Here is a 20,743-nt window from a genome sequence, read left to right as displayed (position 1 = left end):
ATGTAACCTATCATATCCACAGGCTAAAGAAGAAAAATCACATGCTCATATCAGTAAATACAGAAAAAGCTTTTAACAAAATCCAATACCCATTCATGATAAAAACTCTCAGTAAACTAGAAATAGAGGGGAACTTCTTCAACTTGATAAAGAACATCTACAAATAACCTACAGTTCACCTAATTACGAGAAACTTAATGGTAGGAAACTTTAAACTTTCCCACTAAGATCAAGGACAAGGCAAAATGTACTCTCTGCCCCTGCTTTTTAACATCATACTAAAAATATTTGATAATACAATAAGACAAGAAAAGGAAATTAAAAGTGTACAGATTGGGAGGGAACAAATAAAACTGCCTTTGTTTACAGATGACATGATCATCTATTTAGAAAATCGGAAAGAACCAACTGAAGAACTTCTAGAACTAATACTTGATTATAGCAAGGTTGCAGGATACAAGGCTAATATACAAAAGTCAAATGCTTTCCTATATACAGGCTGAGTATCTTTTATTTGAAATGCTTGAGACCAAAAGTGTTTTGTACTTCAGATGTTTTCAGATTTTGGAATATTTGCATATACATAATGAGATATCTTGGGTATGGGACCCCAGTCTAAACACAAAATTCATTTGTGTTTTATATATACCTTATACACATAACCTGAAGGTAATTTTATACAACATTTTAATAATTTTGTGCATGAAACAAAGTTTGTGTACATCAAGCCTACAGAAAGCAAAGGGTGTCACCCATGTGGACCATCTGTGGTTGTTTGGCATCAGCCTCACTTCTGACTCTGGATTTATATGCTACCAATAAGCAATCATTTTCTTACAATTATTCACACATAAGTATTTAGCAGTAAAAAATATGACATATTATTAATACAGTGAAAAAAATTACATGTTCAGAGTAACTAAGCGGCACAGTAGCCTCTCCAGAACACCTGTTATCAGCTGTTAAACAACAGCAACAACAAACAATGTCAGGCTTTCAGTCTCTACCTATGACGCTGTGCTTTGATTAAAAGGTAAGTGTATACTTTTTTTTTTTTTTTTTGGTGCAAGGAAACATCAGAAGTGGTTAAGGGATCAGTAAGTGGGTCCTCTGTGGATGAGGAAACATTCTGCTGGATGGCTTTTAAAAATATTTTTCTTCAGTCATCTGCCTCATCAACAATGGTCATAGAAATATCTCTTTTCACGTGGAGAACCTGCCATTGGCATGTGCAGCCTACACATGTGCCATTTTATGACCCTTTATGGTTGTGCTTGCATGGGGGAATCTGGGCATGTGTGGAAAATAAATATCACAGCTGAAGGGGCCTGGGAGGGTCTTTTTTCCCTTGAGGATGCTGAAGAAACTGTGTGTTGTGTGCCTTCATTTTGACTACAACCCATTACATAAGGTCAGGTGTGGAATATTCCACTTGCAGCATCATGTTGGTGCTCAAAAAATTTTGGATTTTGGAGCATTCTGGATTTCAAGTTTCCAGATTAGTGATGCTCAACCTGTACCAGAAATGGACAAATGAAATTTAAGTTAAAACATGATACAATTTACATTAGGTATAAATGTAAATGGTATCATGAAATACTTAGGTACAAATGAAATACTTTGTTAAGTATAAGTGTAACAAAATATGTGCAAGATGTATATAGGGAAAATTAAAAATCTCAGATGAAAGAAATCAAAGGAGAACTAAACAAATAGATATTTCATGTTCATGGATAGGAAGACTCAATATTGTCAAGATGTCAGTTCTTTTCAACTTGTTGTATAGATTTAACACAATCTCAATCAAAGTATCAGCAAGTTCTTTTGTGAATATTGACCAACTGATTCTAAAGTTTATATGGAGAGGCAAGAGACCTAGAAGAGCCAACAAATATTGAAGGAGAAGAACAAGGGCCAACACTACATGACTTCAAGACTGAAAATAAAGTTACAATAATGAAGACAGTCTGTTATTGGCAATGCAATAGACAACTAGATCAATGGAATGGAAGAGAGCACCCAGAAATAAACCCACATAAATACAGTCAGCTGATCTTTGACAAAGGAACAAAGACAATACAATGGAGAAAAGATAGTTTTTAAAATAAACAGTCGTAGGAAAACTAGATATCCACATGCAAAAAATCTAGAAATAAACATTCCACCCCTCACAAAAATGAACTCAAAATAGATCACAGACCTAAATGTAAAATATAAAACTACAAAACTCCTAGAAGATAATGTAGGAGAAAATCTAGATGATCTTGGGTTTGGCAATGACTTTTTGGATATACCACCAAAAGCATGATCCACAAAAGAAAGAATTGATAAGTTAGACTTCATTAAAATTAGTAATTTGTACTCTGCAAAAGATACTGTCAAGGTAATGAGAAGACAGGCTGCAGACTGGGAGAAAATATTATCAAAAGACAACTATGATAAAGTATTATTATGCAAAATACACAAAAAACTCTTAAAACTCAACAACAAGAAAACAGTCTGATTGAATGGTGAGTCAAAGACCTTCACCAAAGAAGACACTTCACCAAAGAAGACAGTGTAGTGTGTAGTGTGTTGATGAGGATGTGGAGCAACAGGAACGCGCATTCACAGCTGGCAGAAATGCAAAATGGCCCAGCAACTTTGGAACACAGTTTGGAAATTTCTTACAAAACTAGGCATGCTTTTACCATGCAAACTAGTAATCACACTCCTTAGTATTTATCCAAAGGAGCTGAAAGCTTATGTCCACACAATAACCTGCATATGGATGTTTAGAGAGGCTTTATTTATAATTACCCAAACATGGAAGTAACCAAGATGTCGTTTAGTAGGTGAATGGATAAACAAACTGTGGTACATCCAGATAATGGCATATTACTCAATGATAAAAAAGGAAATGAGCTATTAAGCTATGAAAAGACATGGAAGGACCTTAAATGCAAATTGCTAAGTGAAGGCAACCATTACGAAAAGGCTACATATTGTATGATTTCAACCATATGACGTTCTGGGAAAGGAAAAACTATGAAGACAGTACAAAGGTCAGTGGTTGCCAGGGGTGGTGGAGGAGGGAGGGATGGATAGACAGGTCAGAGGATTTTCAGGGCAGTGAACCTACTTTGTATGGGCCTATAATGGCGGATACATGACATCTCCATCAGTAGACTCTGCACCAAGAGTGACTATAGGCTTAGAGTAATAACGATTTGTCAATATAGGCTCATTGATTGTAACAAATGCACTAACTCTGGTGAGTGATGTTGACAATGCAGGAGGCTTTGCATGTAGGGGCAGAGGTTTATGGGAAATCTCTGTATCTTCTGCTCAATTTTGCTGTGAACTTAAAACTGCTCTAAAAATATAACGCCTATTTTTTAAAAATCTAAAATAGCACCATAGAGCAATGAAAATGAGCAAACTACAGTGCCCTACAACAACATGGGTATAGCTCACAAATATAAAACTGAGAGAAAACAAAGTTGGACACAAAAATAAATCCTGCGTGATTCCTTGATGTGAAGTTCAAGAGCAAACACAACTCATCTGTAGTGTTAGTAGACATGCGGGAAGGGCGGGCTGGTAACTGTCAGAGGCACAGGAGCCCCAGTATCCATCATTTCATCACTAGGTAAGAATATATTCTGTTGGCCGGGTGCGGTGGCTCACGCCTGTAATCCCAGCACTTTGGGAGGCCAAGGCGGGTGGATCATGAGGTCAGGAGATCGAGACCATCCTGGCTAACACGGTGAAACCTCGTCTCTGCTAAAAATACACAAAATTCTCCGGGCATGGTGGTGGGGGTGCCTGCAGTCCCAGCTACTCGGGAGGCTGAGGCAGGAGAATGGCATGAGCCTGGGAGGCGGAGCTTGCAGCGAGCCGAGATCGTGCCACTGCACTCTAGCCTGGGCGACAGAGCAAGACTCCGTCTCAAAAAAAAAAACCAAAAAACAAAAAACAAGAATATATTCTGTTTGTGATAATCATCAAGCTGCATAATTATGATTAGTGAACTTTCTGATATGTTATGTATAAGTATTAAATATATATTATATATAACATAATAAAAATTTTTTAAAAAAGGTAACAGTCTATCCAGTATGGACAAGCAGCAGCATGCCTTGAATGTTGCATTCAGTGCTAGCATGTCTCTACAGGACATCTGTGCTGCAGAAGTGGACCATCACGGAACAGTCCAGAACCGAGTCATGGCAAGCCAGGGAAGGAGGTGGGATGGCTCAGCCTGCGAAGTGAGAGCGCTGTGGGGGCCGTGATCATGTCTTTAAGCTTTGACATCATTACCATGCTGAAGAACCAGGCTTATTTTCAGTCACCCAGGAGGGTGGGATTTGCACTAAGGACCCCATGTTACTGCAATGTGGGCAGGCTCCCTGTGAGGCAGGGCTGTGCAAAGATGGGTGTACTTCACAGGCCAGGAGTTGGCCATCACTACTAGTGTTCAGCAGGGTCAGGTTGCTCCTCATCACGTCACCAATATATTCAAGAATCTCCTAAGTGCCAAGCCCTGGGATGGGCCTTTGGCTGAGGAAGAAACTATCCCCTCCCAAGGAGGAGGAGGGGGCCTGTGGTAAAGAGAAGGTCAGCATCTGGTATTGTGAAAGCACATGAAAACCCCACCAGGCTGCCATATGTGGCGTCTAAAACCAAAGCATGTCGAGTGTCGTGCTACTGTGAGATTAGTGAATGAGCAGTGGACCCTGCCATGGCTCCATCTGGCTAGAGAGGCAAGTCCAACATAGACCTAGCTGCAGTGTGGTGGCACCTGGCAGCAGGCGTCTGTTCTGGCTCAAATATCAATGTGGGAAATTCTGGTTTCTGTGGCTGTCTGGGACCTCAGGAGGGTGGTGGGATCTAGAATGCTCCTATTTAGTTGGCAGTCATTTTGGTGTAGAGGCTGGGCTGGGAAAATACTGGGGTGCAGGAAGTCAGCCACTCCCTGTACCTAAAAATCCATAATTAACTCTAAGAATGTCAAGGAAGGTTTCCCCAGCTCTGTCTCTAACCCAAACTCCCACAATAATTACAACCTCCAAAGAGGAATGTTTGAGTGCTGGGCAATGAAAACATTCACTGTAGCATGTTAGGGCTACCAGCATAAATCTGGTGTGTTCTGGAAACAATAATGATTCTCCACCCCCAATGCAGGACCAGGGAAACAATGGCAACTTTTCATGGCTAGATCACAACAGGACTCTGATTTGCCCTCAAGTTACAAAAACCTGGAGCCATTGCTTTCAGAAGGACAAGGAAGGAGGAAATAGCTGCTTCACAGACTCATTAGTATATGGAGAAATACCCCTCCTCAAAATACCAAATGGGCTTTGTATATGAAGACGGCAAGACTGATCCGCATGGCATGGACCTGCGTGTTAAGTTGCTGCTTCACAGAGGAGGGCGTCCCCAGGGTCTCCACTCACTGTCTCCCAACAGATGCACACTCAATACCAGAGGCTCCCAATGGCGGAAGAGGAAAGCCACGCTGAAGGGAGCATACAGGGACAACACCTGTGCCCTTGGCTATGATAGTGCTGTGCTCTATGTCACAGGTCAGGAACGTTTTCTAGAAAGAGCCAGAGACTATTTCAGGAGTTGTAGGTCAATTACTCAACCCTCCATTGTAGCATGACAGCAGTTATGCATACATGAATTATGGCTGTGTACCAATAAAACTTTATTTACAAAAACAGTTGGCAGGCAGGATTTGGTCAGAGAGTCCTAGTCCACCAACCCTTGCTTGATGTAGATGAGTGAACTAAACCAAACCAGAAAACCACAGGCATCACCAAGAGTCAGATGAAGCAGACAAGTTCCTGGGCCAATATGCCAGCATTCAAGAACTTTATGAATGAAACTTGTTTCCACAACATCATTTCTCTTTCAGATACAAAGCTCAACTTCATTTACAGGTTTCATGTCAAGTGCTCATTACTCACTGTGGGCCCGTAGACTTCCATATGCTGTTTTCCCTATTCCCTGGTATTTCCAAGTTTTGAAAATACACCAAATGCCATTACCATATGGCAGTGGCTCTCCTTTGTATTCAGGTGGTCTCAGGGTGGTCCTAAATGATTGTAAGCCTGAGCTATGAACATAAAGTGGTTATTAAAAAACTATATCACCTTTCTTCCTAAGCTTCGTAAATAATACATTCGCAAAGGATTCAGGTGACACGGTAGGACCTGCCATCTACAAGGGGTCTTTAAAGTGCATTTTAAACTCATTTACTAGCTCTTCCAAAGTCTGTGTTTTCACTTCCACCTGGGGAGAAGGAAAGCCACAGACACAGATGCACCTTTGTGAAGAACAGAGGCTGCGGGGCAGGGTGCCGATGCTCGCCTTCCCTGTCCCTTTAGGATGCCACTGGAGGTGGCTGGTGTAGCACACTGCCCTTTGACACCACTGTAAAGGCACATCTTGGCAAATATCGCAGCTCACATATCAGGCATTTGGGAGCTCAGCATGAAATGTCACGATCACTGAAAACCTTGGAGAGCTCCCTCAGCAGCTCTGGATAAACCCACATCCAGTGCCTAAGATTTCCCTCTCCTACGTCAACTGTGTGGAAGAATCACATGTAAAATGCCAGAAGCAGTCCCTGCCTGGCCATGAGTGGCCCACAGCCCTGCTCTCCTGGAGGCCACATGAACGCTGCGCCACTTTTCCGGCTCACATGCAGTCGAGTGATTTCCTAGAAGCAATAACAAGCTGGAGCCCAGAGAAGGCCCCTGACCCTGCTGGGCCCCCCTCAGCCTCTGGGCCTGTAGGGTAATGGGCTGCCTGCTCCACCGCAGTGACCCAGCCTGACACAGGCAGTGTCCATTGGCGGCACACAGGTCAGCCACACACACAGGGCCCAACCCACTCTGTGTCACAGGGAGAAGGGAAAATTAAAAAGGGAATAGTTCAGAAACTCCCTCAGCCTTTTGGTGCAGAAATAACCCAAAACTGTGCCTCTGACAGCCGACTGCCATCTATGGTGAGGCACTTATGGAACTGTTAGCCACCATCAGCTCCCCCACCTAGCGAGCTGGCCCTGCATCTTTGTCCTGCTGTCACTGAGACTTTGGGGGACTCTGACCTTCCAGAGCATCTAGGGGCTTCCTCTGGTGTTCCCATCGTGTTCACGTATCTGAACTCCAGAGGGAGGCAAGGGCCCCTCAGGGGGTCTCAGGGCTGAGGGGAACCTGCGGCCACAGGTGGAAGAGGAGATGTCAGAGGTCACACCCTGTCACTGCCAGCAGCTCCCACTGCACACGGACACATGCATGCACACACGAGCAGGGGAGACTCTCTCGTCTTGTCTCCACGTCTTTGGGTTCTGAGTGCCTAAGGGCAGTGCACTCCACAGCATCCCTGGCATTGGGCGTGCAGTCTAGGGTTGATAAACGTCTGAAGAGTGAAGGAATGGACCAAGAAGGCTGGGTGAGGAGACAGAGGCACTCTCACCCAGCAGGCCTGCCAGCCCTGGCCAGGTGACAGAAGGCACCCCACTCCACTGTTAGGGCTTCCCTCCACGTCCCTCGCTGCCCTATGTTGGGGCCAGGTGGTGGTGGGGTCTCAACCCACCCTCAGGCAGGTGGTGTCACATGACTATGAACACCTACCTCTCAGGAGAAAGGGTGCGGACAGGGAGTCTCAGTGTGGGGTGCTTCCTCCCCCAGCGGGAGAGGGTAGCCCCCACTTCCAGCAGAGATTTGCTGAGGATGAGGGTCGAGCTATAAATGTGTGGGGGCACCCAGGCTAGGGGAGGCAGCCATGCAGGCCCAGGGAGGCAGTGGGTTCGGCTGCAGGGAGAACCCACCAGGAGGCCGGTGCAGCTGGGCAGGCAATGAGCCGGGGGCCGGAAGTGGATCAGGCCCTTGAGGGAGCAAGGACTGGGTGAGGTGGGGCCTTGTGGGCAGCACCAACTTTGCCATGACTCCGGGACAGGTGGGAAGCCACTGAGGACTCTGAGCAGAGGCTCCATGTGGCACAGATTTGAGTGGTGGATCTGGCACCCAGTGGAGAGCAGGTGGGGCAGCTGCAGTGGCCAGGGCCAGGACCGCTCCCAGGAGCCAGGCGTGCCCATGGAGAGGAGCTCACATTCTGTGTAGGTTCTGAAAATTTCTGGCAAAGCTTCAGATACAGCCCAAGCTTTGCCTGCAAATCAAAACTGTTATCTGTGCAGTTTATCCAAACTCCCTTTGCTGTCAGAAGGGGCTGGGCGAGGGTGGTCTGTAGTGGCTAAGAGGGTGCTCTGCTCCCCTCTGCCCCATGCCCTGCGAGTTGAGCCTCCTTCGTGGGAGGCATCATTGTGCACAGAGGTGGCTGCAGGTGCACTGAGCCTGGGAGGAGAAATCCATGAAACAAGGAGCCAAAAAGGAGAACTGGTTCCCTGAGTTTCTCGGGTAACTTCAGGGTAAAGTAGCCCAAGAGGGGTGCCCAGGAAGGGAGAGAACGACATGGAGCTCTGCACAAGCTTATCTCATGATACGAAAAGAGGTAAAGCTAAAGTTTCCTCATCTTCTCAGCCCCCAAAGTCATCCCAATTCTCAGGAAGAAGCAGAGATGACACTGCAAATTTGGAAGCTTGGCCATCGCCTGGCTCTGCTGGTGAGGGGACCGTGGCCTCCACACAAGGGGCTCAGCCCCGCTACCCCCAGGCAATCCTCTCTGAGATTTAGCCACCAGGAAAGTAAAAGCATAGCAGACCAGTCCTGCAAGTTCTTATTCTCCATGCAGTCTGTCTTTAGGAGGGAGGCTTACTTTCCTGCGAGTATTCTGGGCTAACATAAAAAGTGATATGTACCATCTGACGGAAGTGCAACTTTTCCTGAGACAGGAAGAAAGGAGAGGGCAGACAGCAAATATTTATTGGAATGCCTATTTTGAGCTTGGGTTTTAAAATGCCTTTGCTCATGTAATCCTAATATCAACTCCATTTAAAGTTAAAAAAAGCAACTCAAACACTAAGTAAATGTTCGAGTCACCATGCATTATTAAACAAAAGTGCCATGATTTGAATCTGTGTCTATCTCATGCTAGAGCCTGAACTCTATATTTGATTTTTATCCATCTATGTCTGTCCCTAGGATCAGAGGAGCAGAGTTTGGAATTAATGCTAGGTTAATTCACAAAGGTAAGACTTCCCATACTTTTGAGAAATGATTAAACATTCAGCAGCATAAGAAGGTCACATGGAAGAGTCTTAAGGTCTGACTAGATCAGGACAAATCGAGGGTGAGATGAGGGTTAGGACAGCACAGTGGCTGCAGCCACCAAGCCCTGTGGCTCCTTCACATGGCACACCTGGTGGGGATTAGGGCTGACATGGCAAGCCTGGGGGCTCCGCTGCAGTCATGTGCAAGAGTGATTCCACGATCAGCGGGCACTCTCTGAGAAAACCCCGTGGCCTCTGAGGATTCCTGAGCATCCCAGCTGGAACTCATGAAAAGCAGCGTGGGCCCTGCATAGCAAATGCAGCTGCCTGGCAAGGCGACCACAATGTTCTCATTAACTGAAAGTTACAGAGAAGAGGTTCAATAAACCCTTGCCGAATCTTGCAGGTGAGCTGAGTAAGACAATATAGAGTTAGCTGCTCAAACAATTGAGTAGTTCACATTCTTTTCCTGCGCTCCTAGCCCTAGGCTCCACAATTTATTTATATCATGTGATCCTCGGCACCCCACAGAGTACACACTGGCATCCTGAGACTGGGAAGGCGAGGTGCTCCTGGCCCAGCAAGGTTATGTGTCACCCTAAGTCACACAGCTGGCATGGGGCCCTCACTGCAAGGCCCTGCCAAGGCCAGCCCCTCCCGGGTGACTGGCCCAGCACGTGTGGAGGCTCCTCAGAAACCAGCTGGCAGAGCTGGACCCACAGCTCTTCCTGCCTGTCGTCTTTTTATTTGCACATGCCCAGCTTTCTGCAGTCAGACTACTAAGAAGTAATAAAATATCATTTTTTAAAGCTGCTTTACAAAAACTGATTATTCATTCTCTTCTGAAATAAAGCAGAAACTAGATTTTAGAAGGACTTTAATTAATGCCACTTTAACAGGACTATTCAAAAGCAAACACCAAAGGTAAAAATCTTGCTTTGATCCACCTACTTTAAACTCCATCAGTCTGCCACAGTGATGCTGTATAAAGGCAGGTTATACCTTCGTAGCTTTCAGAGACCCTTCTTTCCTCTCTGACTCAGGAACGGAACATATCCAAAGAATAAAAACATTCCCCAAGAGGGGAGACCAAGCTGGCATGCACCAGCACCTACGCTGCAGCACTGGAACCATTTGGTTCCTGGAGGTCTGATTCACATGGAGGTTGTCAGAGCCAGTGTGTGCGTCTCAGCTGCATGCCAGGCATGGGGGAAGTAAGGTGGGTCGGACCCACCGTGGGGGAAAACAGGAACTGAGCGGAGAGTCACGTGCAGTTGCCTATGTCTCTTGGAGCCTTTATTTGCGGACAATGAGGAGTGAGAGATGCGACAGAACAGGACAGGTAGCAGGGGTGGCCATTCTCTGCCCGACCTCACCCTGTGGGGGTCAGAGGGTCAAAGTGGGCACAGGAGCATGGCAGGAAGGTCGTGTCACAGCACAAGTCCCTCTGGGGATCACACCCAGAGGCCTCTAATTCTCCACATTAACTCACAGGATTCAAGTAAAGAAAGTCCTTGAACAAAGAATCTGTGATATGACACTTCCCCCTTGTCTCTTGTGGGAGCCGTCACAGATCCTGTAACAGGAGATGCTGGGCCTCCCATGGCTGGCGCCTCTGACCTCAATTCAACCAAGAGGTCACCTTCCAGAGAGCCTGGGCAGCCATGTCCACCTTCATGGTGACATTGCCCACTTGGGAACAGATGGACCCCTGCTCGGCTACCCCCACCCCACATGCCAACCACAGAATGAGTCTAAGCCTGATGGCTCTAATTTCACTGTTTCTTGCGAGATATGGAACATGGAATTCCATCACTGACTACTCAGGAGCCCGCACTAAATGCCAGGCCTGCCCCTGGTGATCCAATGCAGCTCGTGAGCCTCTGGCCTGTCTTCTGCACATTCTCCACTGGCCTGTCTCCCGCACCTGACTCTGGGCTCCAGAAGAGCAGCAGGTCTAGTACCCGACACAGAGTCAGGGCCCGGTATGTTTCTGTGGAATAAATGGGCAGGTGCCCTTTGTCCTCTTGTCCAGTGGGCTCTAGCCTTCAGCCTGGGGTTGCACATCCTGGGCAGAGGCCCGTGGAATGCAGCAGGTTATATGGTGATGACAGGAAAGGCAGGCAGTCACTTCTGCCCAGAGAAGCAGGCCTACCCAGAGGCTCCAGGGCCCTGCGACAGCCCGTTCACAGTGGGTTCTCCCCAGTAGAGATCCTCCTCCTGTGAGGCCCCTGGAGGAGGGCCTGGGCTCTGCAGCCTGGAGCCCGCCAAGCCTGGAGGAGCCTGGAGCCATTATGGGGTCTGTCTCCTTAGCAAGGCCCTGACCGGACCCTGAGAGTTCAGAGGTCCCTGCTCTTGGTCACGAGTGACCACCTGGGGCACCAGTGGCCCCAGGTCTTCTCTTAGGGGGAAGAGTCCACTGGGCAGAGAAGCAAGTTGGGTTTCTGTGTGCCTAAAAATAGCCCCAGGAAGCTGTTGCTCTCGCCCTCCGACTGAGTGGGGAGGGAGGGAGGCACCAGTGCAGTTTCCCGGGAAGCTGTGCAGCCAGATGACAGTCGGAATTAGCATCAGAACACCTTGATAAAAGGAAGGGAGAAGGAGTTGAATCCCTGAATGAAAAATAGATTATTCACTGTCAGGCTGAACAATAGAACAAGACATAAATAGCAGCCGTGCGCAGGACATGCCAATTTTGCTCAAAAACAGTGTGCATGGTTCTCCTACCGCCCTCCAGAGTGCCACCGTCGAGCTCTGCACTCAGCAGATGGGAGAGAGAGCAATGGCCTCTCAGAGGCAGGAAGGACATGGGCTTTAGAAGCAGAGATTTGAGTTAGAATTCTAGTTCTGTTATTTACAACTGTGTGTGTGTGTGAGAGAGAGAGAGAGAGAGAGAGAAACACTGACACAGAGAGACACAGGCAAGACAGAACGAGCAAGGAGAGAGAAAACAACGACTTCTGGGCATCTAAAATACCATGAGGCCGACATAAGGGAAGAATTCCCTGTGTAGGGAGGTGGGAAGAATGCTGAGTGTTAACATTAGACATCTGCATTAGGATTCTGGCTCTGTCATTTACATCTGGGGGCGGCAGGGAGCAGGTGCAGAAGTGGCAGGGGATGGAGGAGACACAAGAGACAGGAGATGAAGATGGAAAAGAGGAAGGGGAAGCAGGAGGGAGAGAGGACCCAGCAAGTTGCCTGGATAAGTTACAAAGCCTCTCAGAGCTTTGGTTTACACATGGAGAAAACAAGGTTCCAACTACTTCCCCTGGAACCTGGGACAGCTGTAAAGACCAAGTGTGAGCTTATTGGCCGAGCACTTGGTGCAGATGATTATTCAACAGCAACTGCCAGGACAGCCAGAACCAGTCTCTTCTGCACCTCACCCAACCCTCCTACTGAATTTCACCTGTCAGTGCTATTTTGTTTGCTCCCGAATGTTTGCTTCACAGGGATCCCTATGCACCGGGGTGGCCCTGCCTCAGGTGCCCTAGAGGACAGGGCTGTGATGCACAGATGTGAAGCCCCAGCTATCATCTCCCTGTGAGCTGACCAGGGTCTCTGTAGCAGTTTCCCCTGATAAGCCCCTCTCACAGGACCCCAGGAGTCCTGGAAAGGCGTCATTCCGCTGCACCTGGGTCAGTGCTTAGAGTCATGACTCAGGTTAAGTGAGGGTTCTGCTCCTGGTGCTGATGGAAGCTTATATTATCTCAAGCTCCTATGTAGCTCTGGGCTGGAGCTGTGTGTCAAGCTGGTGCCCTCCATAGCACTCAACCAAAAAAACCATCACCCCATTCATGGAAGCACAGGGAGGGAGGCTGGGTCATTTGCCCAGGGTTCCGGGAGGAGCCAGGATTCAGACTCTGACGAAAGACTGTCTGGCTATAGGCCTGTGGCTGGGAAGAGCCCTGGGTGGCACAGAGGCTGCATGGGCTGGCAGGGCCCACCCCGGGGCTCATCTTACCTTGGTGAAGGTCAGACAGTCCTTGTCTTGGTCTTTGTCCTTCATCTCGAAATCATAAAGTGCTTTTCCCTGGGGCGGGGCGTGTGGCAAGGGCTGGATGCACTGGATATAGCTGGCTGGGAGGAAGCCCTGTGTGCCGTGCAGCTCGCCGTGGTACCACTGTTCATCCACCTTGCGCCTCAGGACGATGATGTCCCCCTTGTTGAACTTGAGGTCACCAGGTTCCTTCCCCTCGTAGCTGTAGAGGGCCTTGCCATAGGGAAGCAGGCAGGGATTCTGCAAGCAACAGACAGCATGTGGTCACTGGGCATGCCCCTTCCCAATGCCCACAGTGGATCTGCCGGGGCAGGCTGGGGCTTCTCAGGGGCTTTCTGTGTCCTGGGGGTGCATACAGAGTGCCCCGCAAGTGGAAAATATTTTAAAGAAACAGCCTGTCACAGGAACACGCACATTCTGAGGCCCCACTGAGATAAGAGGGTCCCCATCCTAGCCATTCCTCCTAAAAAGGACGCTGTCTGGGGCCTTCCACACAGACAACCTCATTCTGTGCAAAAAGGACTCTGAAGTAGGTGCTGGCTTATCTTCATTTACAGATGGGGACACTGAGGCACAGAGAGGGAAGGTGACTTTCCTAAGGCCCACACCTAGGAACAGTAGGTAGAATCTGAACCCAGGGGGTCTGGGCTCGGAATTTCTTACCCAATACTCTATGCTGAATCATTTTCCACTGGTTCCTATTTCTCAGGGATTTTAGTCTAAGAAGCTGCCAGATTTCTAGCAAGTATCCAACCATTTTTTCTTTACTTCATCTACTGAATAGTCACAGCAACTCAGAGCATGCTCCAGGGGTTGAAGCTGAGCAGCAGGCGTGCATGGCATCCGTCATGCTGAGCGTTCCACTCAGCGGCACACACACGAGGACGATGACAAACAGCCTGTGTGGAGCACAGGGGCCATGCCCAGGCACAGGGGTTCTAACAAGCAGTCCCCGGCCATCACAGACCCCCCAACCACGACACACAGCTTTCTGCTGCATGTACTTGTAGCAGTCTGTTCCAGAAGTACAATTGTTCAAGGGCGTAAGACTGTATCCTCCTAACATTAGTGATGTTCTTGTATCCGTCAGAGGTTAACCAACCCATCTGCACCTGTTCTGCCATCCTCAGTCTCAAACCATGACTAGCTCTGAAATCCAAACAAGATTCTAAGCTGCTTCTGCTTGTCAGCAATAAGGAGCCTGTCAAAGAATCCCGAAACTGATGTGATGTCTTCTTCCACTTCCTGGGCTTCTCTAACTGGCCCTGTCTCATCAAGTCCATGTAGCCTCATGGGCCTCTCTCCTTTTCCTTTATGGGTGGCCAATACCTGCTCAACTGTGGGAGCTTTGCCAGAGGTCAATCCTGTGCTAGGGGAAAACCAAAGGAAAGCTTTGCATTGTTCGGGTGTCAATACCCAACGATTTTCCTACCAGAAGCCGCATTTTCTCACCAGGGCTGCCTATGCCAAGGAGTTCTTCAGTATTCGAATCAATCAATAGAAGCACAAAAGCCTGAAGCAGTAGTACATCGAAAAACTCTTTGTAGAGGACTTAATAGCATGTTGGCAACTCAATCATTCTACATTTATGTTTCAGCAACGTCAAACGACAGCAGTTAAGAGAGAGCCTGCTGGCAAATTGACAAACAGCCACCACTAACCAATTAAACAGTAACACCAGAGGATTTTTCATTGCAGAACTCGAAGAGAAAAAAAAAATCCGTTTGCTTCCAATAATACTCATTCTGGATAGCTTTGTAGTGAGAGCACAATAGTGTGTAACGAGCCCCAATTTTAGAGAGCGGAGGCAAGGGGTAATTTGCAAGACAAGCACTGTGATCAGAAAAAATGGGAAGGGGCAGTTGGCTGCAGGCCATCAGAATAATTCCACTGCCACACAGGGGCCACTCAGCCGCCAGCCAGGGAATCTTAATTCGGGACAATTTGGTCTGAAGATATTTTTTGGCTATCACAACCGGAAGGTGGGGTGCTACCAACATGTAACAACTAAAGGCCAGGGACACTGCCAAACACCCTGCAATGCCCAGGACAGCCTCTGCCACAAAGAATGACCCGGCCCAGAGCATCAGCAGGTTAAGAAACCCTGGCCCAGCCTGTTTGGTTAAATTTACAAAAAAGAGTAACGTTCCCTGTTCTAATAGAACTTAGTCTACGAATACTTTAAAAGTTAAATATAACATTTATTTTCATGATGGGAGTATTTTCACTATTGGCTACATGGAGACACTTAGATATCCATCAAGGCAAGCGGTTTTAAAGGGATGTAAGAAAAGAACATGCTGTGAAGTTGAAAAACCAGCCTCAACAAGATGCACACAAAAAACCTTTATTTGTCAGGGAATGACTCCATTTCCTTTCATTCCCAAATCACAAGGGTGAGGCTTAAAAGCCGTGTTATAAGAGCTACAGACTCGGTGGCTGTTTGGCGACTTTTGCTACCATTGGTAACAACAGTGGGCAGGAAGGGCCAGCTTTGCACCTGCCTACACGCTGCACTCCCTTCTGCGGCCAGCTCGAGCTATCTGAGCACACACATCTCCCTGCAATGCCCCCGAGAAGGGGACACTGTGTTTCCTTTCTGGCCTCCCCACCATCAGCCTTCTCTAGACTGGTTGACATAAAGGCCACCTGAAGACACCACTCACACTCACATTGTGTAACTGTGGCCGCAACTTAGGTAGTGTGGCAGGTAAAGCTGGGGTGCAGAGCCAGAGAGACTGAGGCATCTTCCACCAGGCAGCCTGGGGCTGTAGGCCACCACCCAGGACAGAGACACTGCGAGACACACACTCCTGAGTCACGGGGATTCTGTCTTTCGTGAATTCTCCAGAGGGACCATGGCCTCACTGGTATCAGCACTGTGGCGTGCAGGCCTCCCTGACACCCCCCTTCACTGATGCAGACCCCAGCTAAACCTGCCTCTGTGCCAGTGGCTCTCAAATCAACCTGTGCCTGTGATGTCCCCTCTGATCAGGGGACTTGATGTGAACCCAGATGCCTGCTTGACAGCTCTGCTGGACGACTGCAAGCTCCTAGAGGCTGTCTGTCCCTCCAGCCCTACCTCCTCTGGCCATGAAATCCCCACTCAGCTGCTCGGCAAGGACCTTCAGTCATCCCTGTGCCCACCCTTTCCCTTGGCCTGGGCACTCCTCCTGCCAATTCCACTTCTGAGCTTTCACCCAGAGGGCCGTGCACCCTCCCACTCCCACTGCCTTGCCTGTCATCTCTCCTGCACCCAGTGCAAACCTCCTCCAGTGGTCTCCCGGCCCATCAGCCTGTCATGGGCTGGATGCCCAAATGCAGGGCCAAGCTCACACACCTGCTGCTTATGAGCTTCAGTGTCTGCCTGATGACCTCAGGGGATCCGAGCTCCTCGGCACTGCAGCCAAGGTCCCCTACGCTGGCCTCAGCACACCTGCCCAGCCACGGCAGACAGCATCCTCAGTCACGAGAAGTCTGTGCTTCTGGAACCTGGAACATGCAGGGCTTTGCAGACAGAGCTCCATGCTACTTCCTCTGCCCTTCTCACTCCCTCCAAAATCCACACTGCTCCCCCGTCACCACCTGTGCCCTCCTAATTCCATCAGCACCCATCAGCCACTCACCAGCCATCCTAACTCCATCGGCCACCTTCCTAATTCCTTAGCTTCTATGCCACTAAGGCCCCCAGGAAGAGACTATGCTGTTCACTCTGATGACCCCAGGACCCAGGAGTGTTCTCCCTGCGTAGCAGGTCCCCTCTATATGCTGTTAATTCAAAGGCACTCAGGTTAGTCCTGAGTCAGGCCTGGATGGGGATACAGGGGGGAAAGTTAGAAAAGAAGGATCTGGGGACGGGTATGGTGGCTCACGCCTATTATCTTAGCACTTTGGGAGGCTGAGGATGGAGAATCACTTGAGGCCAGGAGTTTAAGGCTAGCCTGGGCAACACGCTGAGACCCTATCTCTAAAAATAATATTTTTCTTAAATAGGCATGGTGGCAAGTACCTGTAGTCTCAGCTATTGGGAGGCTGAGGCAAGAAAACTGAGTGAGCCTGGGAGTTCGAGGCTGCAGTGAGCAATGATCGTACCACTGCACTCCAGCCTAGGTGACAGGGCAAGAACCTGTGTCTAAGAAAAAAAAAAAAAAGGAAACCAGGGCAGGAGCAGGGCAGAAGCAGGGGCAGACTGGAGATTGTACGCCTGGCCACCTCTCCACAGGTGGTAACCCACCTGCTGGCCCCAACCCACCTGCTGGGCTCGAGTCTGGTACTGAGAGCATGATTCTTGGAGCAAGCAAGCTGTGAGAGCATGCGGGCTCAGGTGGGGCCTGTTTGCCTTGCTGGCTGGTGAGCCAGGAGGAGAAGTGGGGAAGGGTAGGGGACAGAGAAGGTGGGAGAGAGAAGGCAAGAGAGCCCCCTGTATCCCCATCTCAGACTGCCAGACTCAGATTGGACAGAGCAAAACCAAGAGGGGGAATGAACCTTTTTAAGACGCAGGACACATTTCTGAGGGAAAGAAAAAAAAAGAGTCAAGGAAGATGCCGAGAGGCAGTTTATTTGGAGGAGCAGAAGCAGCCAGAAACTGGATCTCATCAGGAAATGCTCACATGGGTGACACCCGGCACCTCCAGAGTCTTTCATCTTCAAAGCCCTTTATAAGATTAACTAATTAGTCCATGGAAGGGGCCTAAGGCAGGCAGATGCTATTATTGGGGAGAAAAGACTTCTGCCGATTTCACGGCAGCAACCTGGAGGCCTCTATGTCCCAGCCTCCACACCCACCCAGGAGGGTGGGCAGCTGCTCCAGAGCCTGTTTGCTTTCTGCCCACAGAGGTGTTTGCAAGAACTTCTCACACTGCGGCGTGCTCCCCTTTAGAGGAATTCCATTCAAACATTGTCACTAAGCCGCCATTATTTGGGCTCAAGACATTAAGAAAAAGAAATAAAAGAAAAAAGGAAAACCCATCTGGGATGCCTAGGACAATTAACATCAGCCACCCCTGCAAGGCATTAATAATAATTAAAACTTATAATGTCAATTTCATGGCTCATTACTCAGATGTGGCAGACACATCTTCCTCTGGACTTAATGTCATACCCGTGGAGATGGCGCTCATGTGGGCACAACGGTGCCATCTCCGGCTTCTACTGGAATCAGGCATGTGGCAGCAGGCTCTAATGAATGTGCTCCTGACACCCCTGGTTGGGACTCTCAGGCAAGCCGTGCCCCTGAGTAAGGGCGGGTGCCAGAGTCTGCCTGCAGCGTGGGGAGGGCACGACCCCAACTGGCCTATTCCAGACCTCCCAGCAAGCTGGGGTGGAGAGCGTGGAGCACCGGCTCCCTGTGTTTAAGACCCTAAGGATGCAATCTTTCAAGGAGAGCACTTGCCACGGCTCTCACCACCTGCTTTCAATGGAGGGCCCCCTCCACGATTAGCCCATCAGGACAGATTCTCACCTGTTTTGCTCACTGTTGGATGCCCCACTGCTGGCCTGACACAGATCATATGCTCCATATATCTACTGAACGAATGAACACACAGACTAGCAAACCAGTCCCCTGGGACTGGGGCCTTGGCTCACAGCCTCTATCTGGCCCATTATTTTTCCCAAAATATGAGATTCACAGTCCATGTTGCCCAAGCTCCTATTGCTAATAGCAGCTGGGCCTGGAGGAATGGGGAAAATCCCAGGGATGGCTGATGAGAAGCGGGGCATTCTAGCCAGAGGCTCAGCCCATGCAAAGGCCCAGAGTTATAGATGGACACAGAGTCTGCCCACCTGCAGTCTCCAGACATGTATAGCACAGCATGTGGCCAGCAGAAAAGTGTCAGGAAGATGAAGACATTCGTCCATAGGCCCCGGAGGGTGAGACCCTAATCGTATACACACCAAGCACTGCGGGGTCTGAGAATGGGTCAGAGACAGCTAATGACCCCTGATACCCACTCTCTGCTTCTTTTGTCTGTCAGAATATCCCAAATTTCAACTGAGGTCAAGCTTCCAGCAGAAGCCTTCATTTTCCAGCCTTGCCTGCAGGCAGCCCTGGATAGGTGTCCACATTTCTGTCCACAGAATGCAAGTGAAAGTGATTCCTGCACATTCTGGAGCATGTTTTATGATGACATAAAACATGTCTGCCTTCCCACGGGCTGCATGGTAGACACAGTAGGGTGGGCCAGTTTTTCCATCAAGTATTATGCTCAGAGCAAAGGGGGAAGAAACCCGGGCCTTGGGGTGACCTTGCAGAACACACCCCCATACCATGAAGTAAGAAAAAGGAAACTTGATCTTATCTGAGCCAACACGTTTGGGATCTCATTCACAGCTTAGCTTATATTCTGACTCACTCAGGAAGTCTCAGGTGTATTTACAATTTCTTTAGCTCGTAAGCATTTTTCAAGCCAAGGCATTGACTTTCACAGCACTGTTGAGGGTTATCATTTATGTGCTGTCATCTTTGAAAAGCACTTTCAACTCAGAGACTCTCAGATTTAGAAAAGGCACGACTCTTGGCCTTACCTTATTTTAAATAATGTATTTACCAGAGTGTACCCCATCTTCCGCTTTATAGATTTAATCTGCGATGAAGAAGTTTGTTACTGTATCACACTGCAACCAGAGGTTCCCAGGTTTCCTTTTTACAGATAATTATATTTTGAGTTCCTTTGTCCCTTTTTCTCATTCAAAGCTGCTTGTTGGGTCCAAACTTTTTGTTTTGTCCCCTTTTCTTCTGTCAGTTTCTTCCTTTCCCATATTTGCACACTCATTCATCCAAGAATTTATGAAGAATTGATGAAATAAGACAAAGGATGAAAACACGACTTGCCCTTCAAACACAGGGTGACGAGGCCACTACTAAGCTGTCGCGTGGATGCAACTGTGAAGACATAAATTGTCTACAGCTAAGAGCTGCCTGTAGCATTTTCATGTTGCAGCCAGATTGGAGAAGATTTAAAAGCCAATTTTTTTTTCTTCCTTTTTTTACTTTTCCCAGACTTTGTTGTGGCCTGTTTCCCTGTTGCATCAAAGCAGCAGTTAGGTCATCTGCGGTGGCCTTAGAATGCACCTTTTGACAAAGTACCTTGGGCTTAGTTTTCCCATAAACCAGAGATAATCAAATCTGCCCTTCCATGCTTCTTAGTATGCTGAGAATAAAACTGATGATACGAAAAGAGCTTTGTGTCTCTTAATGAAGAAGGAGCTATAAAAACAATGATCATTGAGTACTTGCTGAGGCAAACAGATGTTCCAGGACCCTGGGTGCTGGGGCCAGGAAAGGCAGATGCTTCTAAGTGTAGGAAGTGGTCAGTGGTGATCCCTCCTCATGCACTGCAGCAAAAGTCAGATGGGAGAACTGAGGACCACCCCTCCAGCATCTGCACATATTCGCTGAATAAGTGAATTCAGCAAAGAACCAATGCATGGTCCTTGGGTGTAGACCCTCTCTCACCCTCAGGGTTGAGGTATGTGCTTCTCTGGGTTCCAGCAGTACTGGGGCTCTCATCCAGACCTTGCCCCTTCCTGTCCTGAGCACCTCCTGTGTGCCTGCTGCTCCTACCTCTACCTGCGAGACCCAC

At 48.3% G+C, this 20,743-nt stretch overlaps 2 protein-coding genes across 2 annotated transcripts in view; one reads left to right on the top strand and one right to left on the bottom strand.

Annotated features, from left to right (window-relative positions):
* The window catches only part of SH3RF3 (SH3 domain containing ring finger 3), a 372,286-nt gene that overhangs the window by 142,359 nt on the left and 209,184 nt on the right, over window positions 1-20,743 (bottom strand). The window contains exon 2 of the mRNA XM_031007935.3: window positions 13,125-13,400. Coding sequence (XP_030863795.2) covers window positions 13,125-13,400 — 276 coding nt within the window. The remainder of the gene's footprint in view (window positions 1-13,124; window positions 13,401-20,743) is intronic.
* LOC101138894 (uncharacterized) lies at window positions 16,139-16,827 on the top strand. The gene is given in 2 exon segments (XM_019021499.3): window positions 16,139-16,406; window positions 16,409-16,827. Coding segments are annotated over 2 exon segments (687 nt in total).

The sequence above is a fragment of the Gorilla gorilla genome, chromosome 12, assembly GCF_029281585.2.
Source record: "Gorilla gorilla gorilla isolate KB3781 chromosome 12, NHGRI_mGorGor1-v2.1_pri, whole genome shotgun sequence".
In the NCBI taxonomy this organism is placed as follows: Eukaryota; Metazoa; Chordata; class Mammalia; order Primates; family Hominidae; genus Gorilla; species Gorilla gorilla.
This window is presented reverse-complemented; position numbering and strand designations above follow the sequence as displayed.